Genomic DNA, 12,508 nt, shown 5'->3' on the forward strand with positions numbered 1-12,508 from the left:
CATTAGCAGCTTGTCAATGAACTGAATTCATGCAATTTTGAATAAAGTTAAGGGGGAAATATAATGAGCATGGGGATCTCAGTCTTTTGTTGGAATGAGCACAGTCCGATAGCATATGGTCAAGAACAAAAAGAAAATATCCTCGAAATAGTGGGAATTTGGGATGTGCAGGGCTGTGGCGGCCAGAGAAAGAGACGACTTTCCCCAGCTCCAGGGCTGTGGCTTCCTGGGAGAGACAGCCCTCCTTCTCAGCCTCAGCTCTGTGGCTGTTGTGGCAGGGGAGAGACCCACCTTCTTCCCAGCCCCAGCTCAGGGGCTGCTGCGGTGCGGGAGAGAGGGCACATCCATCGCATTAGAAAGGTAAGACTACTGATATTAAAATATGAGTTGTGGGCTTTTATCTGTAGAACAAAAAAATGTTTATTATTATTAAGGTTTTTTTTATATATAGCACTTTTATCCAAAGCGCTTTACAATAGTTAGCTAACAGTACAAACAACATATGGAAAGATCATGAAGTGGTCTGCCGAGACCCTCAGCAATTTTCAAGTGGTCTGCAAAAAGAAAAGTTTGAGAACCACTGGTTGAGTGTACTAACTGCCCACTGTGGTTTAAACAAATCTCTTTCCAATAAAAAGACACAAAGATGGACTATGTGCCCTCTGTAAAATGGAAAAAAAACAATTGATCACCTTTTATGGATATGTAAGGGCTTTGACAAAGAGAAGACAAAGCTTTTTGAGGAATTAAAATATCTTAAGGTAAAAAAAAAACATTATGTGATTTAGTAACAACATTGGTGAACTGGATTATTATTAAAAAGATGCTGTTACATGACCTGAAAGACATAGGGCAGAGTGAGAGGATATAAACTGTTAAGTAGTGAGGAATTATAGTTGGGATAGACTACTCGGTCAAGTCTACTTCGCCACAGAAAAGAAAGGTGTGGCAGAGGAGTCCCTGACTGGAAGAAGAGTCTGGGCCTAGAAATCAGAAGGTTGAACTCCAGCTAGGAAAGGCTGGAAGTGACAGCTTCATGAAGCGTAGACTGGGACAGAAGAGCTCTGGGTGTGGTAGGAGATGCCAGAGCTGAGTATGAACTTTTGTGTTGCAATGTTGGACTTTATTTTGGGACTCTGGGGACAATTTTGAACTGTTTCTGTTATTAAACCAGCCCCAGGAAGCGTGATATGAGCCATGAGAAAGAGCATGAAGTTCTTAAGGGGCCCTGAAAACAGAACACAAGAGGCAGGATGCTGTAGCACCACCTGTGGCCATGGATGGGGTGCTCAGGATATGCCTGACCCTCTTGCAGACTTGATGTAATAGCTAAGGTTCCAATGCAAACATGCATGCACTTAATTCTATACGTGCAAGTAGGTCCAGTGCAAGTAGGTCCAGTGAAGTTACACGTGTATGTACAAGTGACTCTTTGCAGGGTGGGACCTAATACACTGTTAAGGTTACTAATGAGTCTCCTGTATGCTATACCTCATAGCTCTATGCCAGTTTTTCAAAGTTTGGGTGGGTCGCGGCATGTAAAGCACTGGGTCGCCTTGCTCAGCACCCTAGTGGCTCTGGTCAGCACTGCCGACTGGGACGTTAAAAGTCCCATCAGCAGTGCTGCCCAGCTAAGGCAGGCTAGTGCCTACCTGTTCCGACACCCGCTGCGCCCCGGAAGCGGCCAGCAGTGGGTCCGGCTTCTAGGCAGGGGGGCCGCGGGACTCCATGTGCTGCCCTCGCCCCAAGCAGAAGCTCCGCACCCCCATTGACCAGTTCCCGGGCAATGGGAGCTTTGGGGGGTGGTGCCTGCGGGCAAGAGCTGCACGGAGCCACTTGCATGCCTCTGCCTAGGAACCGGACTTGCTGCTGGCCGCTTCTGGGGTGCAGCGCGGTCCATGGTGCCAGGATAGGCAGGAAGCCTGCCTCTGCACCTCAGCTGCACAGCTGACTGGCAGCTACTGGAGGTAAGTCAATGCCCCAACCCTGCGCCCCAATCCCCTGCCCCAGCCCTGAGCCCCCCCAAATCCAGAACTTCCTGCACCCCAAACCCTCATCCCTGGCCCCACCCCAGAGCCTGCACCCCCAGCCCAGATCCCTGAACTCCTCCCACCCCCTGCCTCTGAGCCCCCCACAAACCTGGAGCCTCTCCTGCACCCCTCATCCCTGGCCCCACCCCAGAGCCTGCACCCCCAGCCCAGAGCTCTGACTTCCTCCCGCACCACAACCCCTTGCCCCAGCCCACAGCCCTCACTCACACTCTGAACCCCTCATTCCTGGCCCCACCCTGCAGCCCTCACCCCTGCACCCCAACCCTCTGCCCCAGTCCTGAGCCCCTCCCACACCACAAACCCCGCATCCCCATCTCCATTGGGTCACAGGGATCAAAAATTTTCTTCAACTGGGTCCCCAGAAAAGAAGTTTGAAAACCACTGCTCTATGCCATCAGCGTTTGCTTTTCAACTTACAATTTCTCTTCTTTCTGAGGTCTTTGTAGCTGAATCTGTCCCTTTCATATTTTTTTAAAATGTACACTTTAACTGCCATTTTCTTTAACTATTATGGCTATAAAGGTAATTTTAGCTGTATTTGTAACAGATTTACTTGCTGCGTCACATACAAAACCCTTGCACAAATATACACATACAGTACACTATGTACAGGAACTATGACGTGATCGGAATAACAGAGACTTGGTGGGATAACTCACATGACTGGAGTACTGTCATGGATGGTTATAAACTGTTCAGGAAGGACAGGCAGGGCAGAAAAGGTGGGGGAGTAGCACTGTATGTAAGGGAGCAGTATGACTGCTCAGAGCTCCGGTACGAAACTGCAGAAAAACCTGAGTGTCTCTGGATTAAGTTTAGAAGTGTGTGCAACAAGAGTGATGTAGTGGTGGGAGTCTGCTATAGACCACCGGACCAGGGGGATGAGGTAGATGAGGCTTTCTTCCGGCAGCTCACGGAAGCTACTAGATTGCATGCCCTGATTCTCATGGGTGACTTTAATTTTCCTGATATCTGCTGGGAGAGCAATACAGCGGTGCATAGACAATCCAGGAAGTTTTTGGAAAGCGTAGGGGACAATTTCCTGGCGCAAGTGCTAGAGGAGCCAACTAGAGGGGGCGCTTTTCTTGACCTGCTGCTCACAAACCGGGTAGAATTAGTGGGGGAAGCAAAAGTGGATGGGAATCTGGGAGGCAGTGACCATGAGTTGGTTGAGTTCAGGATCCTGACGCAGGGAAGAAAGGTAAGCAGCAGGATACGAACCCTGGACTTCAGGAAAGCAGACTTCGACTCCCACAGGGAACGGATGGCCAGGATCCCCTGGGGGACTAACTTGAAGGGGAAAGGAGTCCAGGAGAGCTGGCTGTATTTCAAGGAATCCCTGTTGAGGTTACAGGGACAAACCATCCCGATGAGTCGAAAGAATAGTAAATATGGCAGGCGACCAGCTTGGCTTAATGGTGAAATCCTAGCGGATCTTAAACATAAAAAAGAAGCTTACAAGAAGTGGAAGGTTGGACATATGACCAGGGAAGAGTATAAAAATATTGCTCGGGCATGTAGGAATGATATCAGGAGGGCCAAATCGCACCTGGAGCTGCAGCTAGCCAGAGATGTCAAGAGTAACAAGAAGGGTTTCTTCAGGTATGTTGGCAACAAGAAGAAAGCCAAGGAAAGTGTGGGCCCCTTACTGAATGAGGGAGGCAACCTAGTGACACAGGATGTGGAAAAAGCTAATGTACTCAATGCTTTTTTTGCCTCTGTTTTCACGAACAAGGTCAGCTCCCAGACTGCTGCGCTGGGCATCGCAAAATGGGGAAGAGATGGCCAGCCCTCTGTGGAGATAGAGGTGGTTAGGGACTATTTAGAAAAGCTGGACGTGCACAAGTCCATGGGGCCGGACGAGTTGCATCCGAGAGTGCTGAAGGAATTGGCGGCTGTGATTGCAGAGCCATTGGCCATTATCTTTGAAAACTCGTGGCGAACGGGGGAAGTCCCGGATGACTGGAAAAAGGCTAATGTAGTGCCAATCTTTAAAAAAGGGAAGAAGGAGGATCCTGGGAACTACAGGACAGTCAGCCTCACCTCAGTCCCTGGAAAAATCATGGAGCAGGTCCTCAAAGAATCAATCCTGAAGCACTTGCATGAGAGGAAAGTGATCAGGAACAGCCAGCATGGATTCACCAAGGGAAGGTCATGCCTGACTAATCTAATTGCCTTCTATGATGAGATTACTGGTTCTGTGGATGAAGGGAAAGCAGTGGATGTATTGTTTCTTGACTTTAGCAAAGCTTTTGACACGGTCTCCCACAGTATTCTTGTCAGCAAGTTAAGGAAGTATGGGCTGGATGAATGCACTATAAGGTGGGTAGAAAGCTGGCTAGATTGTCGGGCTCAACGGGTAGTGATCAATGGCTCCATGTCTAGTTGGCAGCCGGTATCAAGTGGAGTGCCCCAAGGGTCGGTCCTGGGGCCGGTTTTGTTCAATATCTTCATAAATGATCTGGAGGATGGTGTGGATTGCACTCTCAGCAAATTTGCGGATGATACTAAACTGGGAGGAGTGGTAGATACGCTGGAGGGGAGGGATAGGATACAGAAGGACCTAGACAAATTGGAGGATTGGGCCAAAAGAAATCTGATGAGGTTCAATAAGGATAAGTGCAGGGTCCTGCACTTAGGACGGAAGAACCCAATGCACAGCTACAGACTAGGGACCGAATGGCTAGGCAGCAGTTCTGCGGAAAAGGACCTAGGGGTGACAGTGGACGAGAAGCTGGATATGAGTCAGCAGTGTGCCCTTGTTGCCAAGAAGGCCAATGGCATTTTGGGATGTATAAGTAGGGGCATAGCGAGCAGATCGAGGGACGTGATCGTTCCCCTCTATTCGACATTGGTGAGGCCTCATCTGGAGTACTGTGTCCAGTTTTGGGCCCCACACTTCAAGAAGGATGTGGATAAATTGGAGAGAGTCCAGCGAAGGGCAACAAAAATGATTAGGGGTCTGGAACACATGAGTTATGAGGAAAGGCTGAGGGAGCTGGGATTGTTTAGCCTGCAGAAGAGAAGAATGAGGGGGGATTTGATAGCTGCTTTCAACTCCCTGAAAGGGGGTTCCAAAGAGGATGGCTCTAGACTGTTCTCAATGGTAGCAGATGACAGAACGAGGAGTAATGGTCTCAAGTTGCAGTGGGGGAGGTTTAGATTGGATATTAGGAAAAACTTTTTCACTAAGAGGGTGGTGAAACACTGGAATGCGTTACCTAGGGAGGTGGTAGAATCTCCTTCCTTAGAGGTTTTTAAGGTCAGGCTTGACAAAGCCCTGGCTGGGATGATTTAACTGGGAATTGGTCCTGCTTCGAGCAGGGGGTTGGACTAGATGACCTTCTGGGGTCCCTTCCAACCCTGATATTCTATGATTCTATACACCCTCTGGTACATGATATGTTCTCTCTGGACTGTGGTTGTTCAAACAGAATACTGCCATTTCAAAGAACACCCAACCCTGCACTCAAGGTTTTGTGGTAACAGCCAGCAGGAAATGAGTTAAATCAAATGTCAATACAAGTATTCAGCAGTAAGTGTACTTCAACAATAACTTTATATACTTTATTAATATCATTGGAGGTACACAGTTATGGCTAAGAAAAAAAAACAAATATAATGCATTGGTTCTACACTTGATAGAGACTATCACATCATTAAACTTTTCCTTATCTAATGACTAGTAGTCCTCATAAAACAAGTTTTATATAAAACAGTTTTTATAACTGCAACAGGAGTCAAGGAGTCAACTGAATCTGCACATGGACATCTCCATGAAGATATGCAACGATTAGGGTCCTGCCAAATTCATGGTCCATTTTGGTCAATTTCATGGTCATAGGATTTTAAAAATGGTAAATTTCATGATTGTAGCTATTTAAATCTGAAATTTCAAGGTGTTGTGTAATTGTAGGGGTCCTGACCAATGTTCCTTCTAATTTTTCCCATCCATGTGTGGAATAAATTTTGTTATGTGCATCAATATGGAAGTGATGTGTGGTGGGGGTAGGACTGAGGGGTTTGAAATGCGGGAGCAAGCTCAAGACTGGGGCAGAGGGTTTGGGTGTGGGGGGTGAGGGGGTTGGGACCCAGGCTGCCTGGGGCTGTGGTGGGGAGAGAGGACTTGCCCCAGCCCTCTCTCCCCGCCGCAGCCCCGGGGCTGGGAGAGAGGTGTCTGGTCCCACCACAGCCTTGTGGCTGTGTTTGTGGGAGAGGTGTCTGGCCCCGCTGGGGCTGGGGGTGGGGGAGAAGCGTCTGACCCTGCCGCAGCCCCGGGGCATGGGGAGGAGAGGCGTCTGGCCCCGCGGGGGCTGGGGAGCGGCAGGGAGAGGCGTCTGGCCCCGCGGGGGCTGGGGAGCAGCAGGGAGAGGCGTCTGGCCCCGCCACAGCCCTGGGGCTGGAGAGAGGGAGAGGCGTCTGACCCCACCGCAGCCCCGGGGCTGGAGGACCTGCCACAGCCCTGCATGCCCCACGCTTCTCCATCACCACCCCCCACCTCATCAGATGCCCCTGAGTGCAGCAGTGTGCACGCCTGTGTGGCCCTTGGTGGCCTCCTGCATGACCGCGGATGTGCATACCTTAGAGGCAATGTATGTCCTGCCATAGGCGCCAGGCTCCGTGGGTGAAATTTGTATCATATAGGGTAAAAGCACACAAAAGACCAGATTTCACAGGGGGAGACCAGATTTTACGGTCCATGGCATGTTTTTCACGGCTGTGAATTTGGTAGGGCCCCAGTAATGAGGCTATACCACTTGATTAATAATTAAAAGGGATGTTCCTTATTAATGTTACAAATTAATATTTGTCCATAGATATTCCACTTTATCAAAATGAAGTAGCGACATAAGAAATACTGTATAGGTGAGGTGTCTTTCTAAACTTCCTGATGTATTATTTTTACTTTCTCAGTCTGTTCTACATGTCGCTCTTGGCTGATTGTAAACTGCAGACTAGTATGGAATGTGTCCAGGGAAGCAGACTTTGAGCTAGAGACACTCCTTCCCGGCCAAATGTCCACTCCCAGTCTACAGTGCCCTGGACATTTTGCTTTTCTGGGGCAAGACATGTCACAAGTCTCCTACTCTCTGCAGCATCTCACCTCCTGCCACCTCAACGTTCCGCTGGCGGTGATTGGCCCACAAGAGATCGCTCGCGTACCCTCCAGCGGCGAAAGCGATCGGAGGCACGTGTGCATCCGGCTGGGGGGCGCGCTTCCACCCGTCAGTTCATTTATGCGCGGGCAGGAGATTCGCTTGCGCGTGCTCGGCGGCCGTTCAGTGGTGGGCTTGGGGATAGCGAGCTTCCTCCCCGCCCCGCTCGCTCGCGCGCTCTTCCGCAGCGCATGCGCGTTTGGTTCCGGCCCTTTCGGTCTGTTTAAACAGGAAGGCGGACATATTTGTGCGAGTCTCCTCCTCGCTCCCGGAGGCAGCCGCGGCCGGACCTTGCTCCGCTTCCTTTTTGCCCTTTCCTTTCCACAGCCTCGCTTGGTCCCTTCCACGGGAGCAGCGGCTTCCTCCGACTGGTCTGTGGGGGAGGGAGATGGGCGAGGAGCCGGGGCTGGAAGTTGCGGCGAGTTGAAGCGCAGCTCCCGGCCGGGGGCTGGAGTCGGGCGGCGAGTCCCTGCGGGGCCGGTGAGGAGGGGCGCGGGGCAGCCGAGGAGGAGCCGCCGCCGGGGGCAGGCAGCGAGGGAGGAGGATGCTGCCGTCGCTCCGCTGAAGCCGCTCGTGCCCGAGGGGTGTCGCCGCGCTCGAGGGGGGGCCTCTCCCCCGGAAGTGGGGGCCAGGGCGGCCTGCGCAGCTGGCACCCCGCTGCCCGGAGCAGCTTGGGCACAGGGCGGGGGCAGCGCCGGTCCCCGCACCCCGCCCCGGGGCTCCATGGAGGGAGTAGCTCCGAGGCGCTGAGGAGTTTCCTGTTTTCATGGTGGTTTTTGCTTCAAAAGAAATTGCTCTTCGGGAGCTGGCGCCGAGCAGCAGCAAGAGGAGGAACCGCTCCGCTGGCTCCGAGGGCGGCCGCCTGGCTGGGGGAATGCGGCTGGCGAGACCGCGGTGGAGCGAGGGAGTCTGCGGGGTTGCGATCGCAGCCTAGAAACGCTTGTGTGTGTGGATAGAAGGGGGCAGCTCTTCCTACCCCACCCTCGGCTCTAAATCTTTTGGGGAGCGCGTGAGACTTCCATTCCCCCTCGCCCCTGACTTCTCTGATCCGGAGGCTACCTAGGAAGCATCGTAGCCTGGTAGCTTACCCTGCTTTGCTCTGGAATAAGGAAAACTCTATTCCCGAAAACATGTCGACAGGCGAAAACTTTGAGGCTCGGTTTGAAAAAATCGATGTGATGTTAAAGGACCCCAAATCTGAAGTGAACTGTGACTGCTTACTGGTAAGTAGCGTGTGCGTGGAGATCCGTCTGCGCCCTGTTTCTGTGAATCTACTACCCTGTAGGACCAAACTCTACACGCCTTGCTTAGTCGCGTCACTTAACGCCTACTTACTTTTGTTTACCTGTGATGAGTGCTGTAGTGTGTGCGTGAATCTGTGAACTATGTGAGAATCTTCAGTACCACTGAAGTATTTGCCTATTCTTCACACCTCCCCCTTACGTTTCCTATACATGTCATGTGTCTTGTGTTCTTTGCTTTCACTATTTTTATAGGGGGCAATGTTAACTTTGTTGTTCAAGGGGATGACAAGTTATTGCCACTTCTAAACCCAGACACTATCCTGCAGATAGTCACGTGTCGTGGTGTAAAATTTGTTAGTCTCTAAGGTGCCACAAGTACTCCTTTCTTTTTGAGAAGTGTGAGTCTTATATGCAAGGTATGACCACTTTCAGTAGAGCATCTCAGTGCTATGAATACTTACTGCTCATATACATAGTGTTGTGCAACTACTAACTGTTTTTACCACCTTTACTACAACATTGTGAAAATTAATCTTACAGATGGGGAAAATAGATATGGGGTTAAATGGCTTGCTCAAAACTTCCTAGCAAGCCTGTTGGATTGGTGGGAGGAGAACTGGGGACACTGTTTTCTGTTCCCCTACTTGATCCTGTAGCCCATGCTGCTTCCTCAATTCTTTAGTGTCTTGACGCATTTCAGCATCTTAATGAGTAGCATGTGCTAAAATGAAAGATAATATCTAGTTCTTGAGATGCTTTTCTAAAATGCTAATGGCTGACATTCATATGAAACTAATGCCTGTGTACTGTTAAAAGAAAAGGAGTACTTGTGGCACCTTAGAGACTAACCAATTTATTTGAGCATGAGCTTTCGTGAGCTACAGCTCACTTCATCAGATGTTTACCGTGGAAACTGCAGCAGACTTTATATACACACAGAGAATATGAAACAATACCTCCTCCCACCCCACTGTCCTGCTGGTAATAGCTTATCTAAAATGATCAACTACCAGCAGGACAGTGGGGTGGGAGGAGGTATTGTTTCATATTCTCTGTGTGTATATAAAGTCTGCTGCAGTTTCCACGGTAAACATCTGATGAAGTGAGCTGTAGCTCACGAAAGCTCATGCTCAAATAAATTGGTTAGTCTCTAAGGTGCCACAAGTCCTCCTTTTCTTTTTGCGAATACAGACTAACACGGCTGTTCCTCTGAAACCTGTGTACTGTTAGTTTCTGATTGCATTGTAATGTAAAGTTGAAATAGACTCAGGTATTGCTGGATGCCTTAATTTTACAGTTGTCAAAAGTAGTAACAATAAACTACATAAACTAGTAAACCAGTTATGTAAAATTTTCTTCTTGCTGGGGTGAAGTGCCAAGTGAATAAAATAGATTTTTAGTTTTTCAACATTGTCATGGTGAAGGGCAAGTGAAGTAGGTTTTGTATCTGATAAACTTTTGAAAAGCTGTGTTAGGCATACACACAATTGTTCTCGTTTTCATCATCTATTGAGTTACCTTTTCTTGCCTTGGTAAGATTCAACTTCAAATGAAGGCAAAAATTCTTCCTTTCGTTCTACCTGGGCTATGTGGTTCCGAACAGAATGTGCACCTGTACGTAGAACGTGGGTGGTGGAATACAGTGCATTAATCATTTGTAAGATATGCAGAAATTACTACTTAATTATGGAATTCTGATGTTCTAGTATCTTGTATTTTAGCCTACCAGATAAACATCTCATACTGAACAGCAGGGACTAGGGTATGCAAGCTGATACTGTTTCATGTAATTTCTGAGAAATTCATGCTCTAAAAGATGCAAGGGTCAATTTATTGCTTGCAAGTTGGGGCAATTTGAATATCTGGTTGATGGCTGTACATGCTAACATATTTGAAGTCCTAATGAGTGATAGTATTCTGCATGTAAGGAAACACTACTCTTGATATTCAGAAATTTCTTATTTTTAACAAATTTGATACTCCTACCTAACATAGGGAACTGATAATGATGTACACTGTAAGCTAAGTCTTGGGGTAGCTGTACCTGTGATCTATACCCTATTTTCACCACTGAAAGTCAAATGTTTTCCCCATGTTATGTGTACAACGTTATCAGGTTTTATCAGTTTAAGTAGCAAATTACTAGCACATCTGCTTGTCCACCTCATAAATCTGACTACAGCCATAACATGGGAGCTGTGACATAGGGATTGCAAGGATGTTGCAACTAGCAGAATTGAGGTGTTTTGGCAGCGCTTACCCCAACATGTCTAGACAGCAAGTATGTCAGGGAACTTGGTTACAAACATTGCTCTAGTTTATAGTGTAGACTGGACCTTATCCATATTTCGTAGCCTTCTTTTGGTTCATCTGCTCTACAGTCTGGAGCCAGAAGTGGGGGACAGTTGTGTTGGAACCAGGTTCCCTGACCTAATTGTAGTGTAGATAGATAGAGCCTATACATAGCTCCATCCCAGGGCTTAACTCTCTCTTTAATATTGGAGTCTTACTGAACAGAGAAGTTGGATTGGATTGGATTCATGTGGGTCATAGTTTTAAACGTACGTTCTTTTGATACAAATTTCAGAATGAGATTTACTTCCAACTATTTCTTATCTTTCCCTAGTGGGCACTCGTTTGAAGAGAACAAAAAAATATAGTCCAAAACTTACTTTTGCTGACAGAAAAAAAACATTTCAAATAGTTTCAATATAGTGGACTAATGGTGTAAGTCCTTGGTGTCTTACATATAAAACCAATACTGACTGGATGCTGACGCTCATGCCCCTGCTTTTTAGACACTTTTAGTAAAAGCTTACTGCCAGCGCATTTAAAATCTCTACACTAAATTAAGTTGTCCTAAGAGGTTGGGTATGTGTTGGTTCTTGTCCATCTAGCACCACAACTTAATATGCTATTTCTCAGAAACAAAATACATGTTTTCTGGCCTGAATGGTTTACTCTGTGTGGCATAGCCTTTTCTGTGGCTTAAAAAAAAAAGGCATTAAAGAAGTTAGCAATGCATTCTGCAGAAAAACATATTTTACTATTTTTTAAAATAGCATTTGAAGCTGGCTAAACCCTACCTACACTCTTTTTTTTGGGAAAAGTTTAATGATTAGACTTCTGTTTAACAAAGGCTAGTCTATAGAGCTAGCACAAACAATGTCTGCTTTACATGCTCCCTGTCTCATTCACATAGGCTTTGGTCAACTTATGTGGGCTGCTTCTGCTACTCGTCACAATGCTTTTAATTTAAAAAAAAGCTTTTAATTTGACTGAATTAATGCTGTTTGTAGTACTGAATATTTTTCTATTCTTAGACTAAACTGTATCAGCATGCTACAACTGTAATATCTATTGTATGAATATTTTAAATCCCCAAACTCATTTCTATGTACGTAGGTTTAAATGCATCAAACATTTTTTAGGTGCAGGACCCTTTTTTTTTTTTTTTTTTGGGGGGGGGTAGTTGTCAGGTGTACTTAGTTTTCCCCTCCCCTTCCCCATTATTCCTTTTCTTGAACCTCTCTTGCCCCTCCCAACTTGATTATTTCATGCCTGTGTTTCCTTGTTATGTAGTTCTGTGTCCATTCAGACTTGTGCACATCATGCACTAGTTTCTCTTTAATCCTGGCTGTGCATGCATTGAGATTTGAAATATTGTGAGAGCATAAGACAAGGAAAACTAATGCAAAGAGAATGGGAAGTGCCAAAGAAGTGAAGGGGTAGTATGAACTGAGGTAGGTGTAAATGAGGGACGTATAACAGAGCCAAGGAAACACATACCCTGGGAAAGGAAAAACATAATCTGGGAGAGAAAAGCTGAACTGGCCAGGAAGAAGAACAAAGTGAACTTGGGGCGAAAAATATAAAGGCAGAAAATAGATACAGAATGATACGAAGAGGAAGAACAAAAGAAATTCACACAGCTTTTTATTAACTACTTAATTTATAACTCTCTTCAGTTAACTTTATTATGTGTTGGCATGGTAGTTCTACAGCTTTAGTTTCTTTCTTTTTAAAAAGTACATGTCACAGCATCAGGTAACTTCTC

At 47.2% G+C, this 12,508-nt stretch overlaps 1 protein-coding gene across 2 annotated transcripts in view; it reads left to right on the top strand.

The window, feature by feature from the left end:
• Window positions 1-7,728: 7,728 nt before the first annotated feature.
• The window catches only part of ROCK1 (Rho associated coiled-coil containing protein kinase 1), a 172,642-nt gene continuing 167,862 nt past the window's right edge, over window positions 7,729-12,508 (top strand). For both annotated transcript variants that reach the window (XM_048840418.2, XM_048840419.2), the window contains exon 1: window positions 7,729-8,430. In XM_048840418.2, the coding sequence (XP_048696375.1) occupies window positions 8,338-8,430 (93 nt within the window). In that variant the 5' untranslated portion in view covers window positions 7,729-8,337. The remainder of the gene's footprint in view (window positions 8,431-12,508) is intronic.

The sequence above is a fragment of the Caretta caretta genome, chromosome 2 (genome assembly GCF_965140235.1).
Source record: "Caretta caretta isolate rCarCar2 chromosome 2, rCarCar1.hap1, whole genome shotgun sequence".
Classification (NCBI taxonomy): Eukaryota; Metazoa; Chordata; order Testudines; family Cheloniidae; genus Caretta; species Caretta caretta.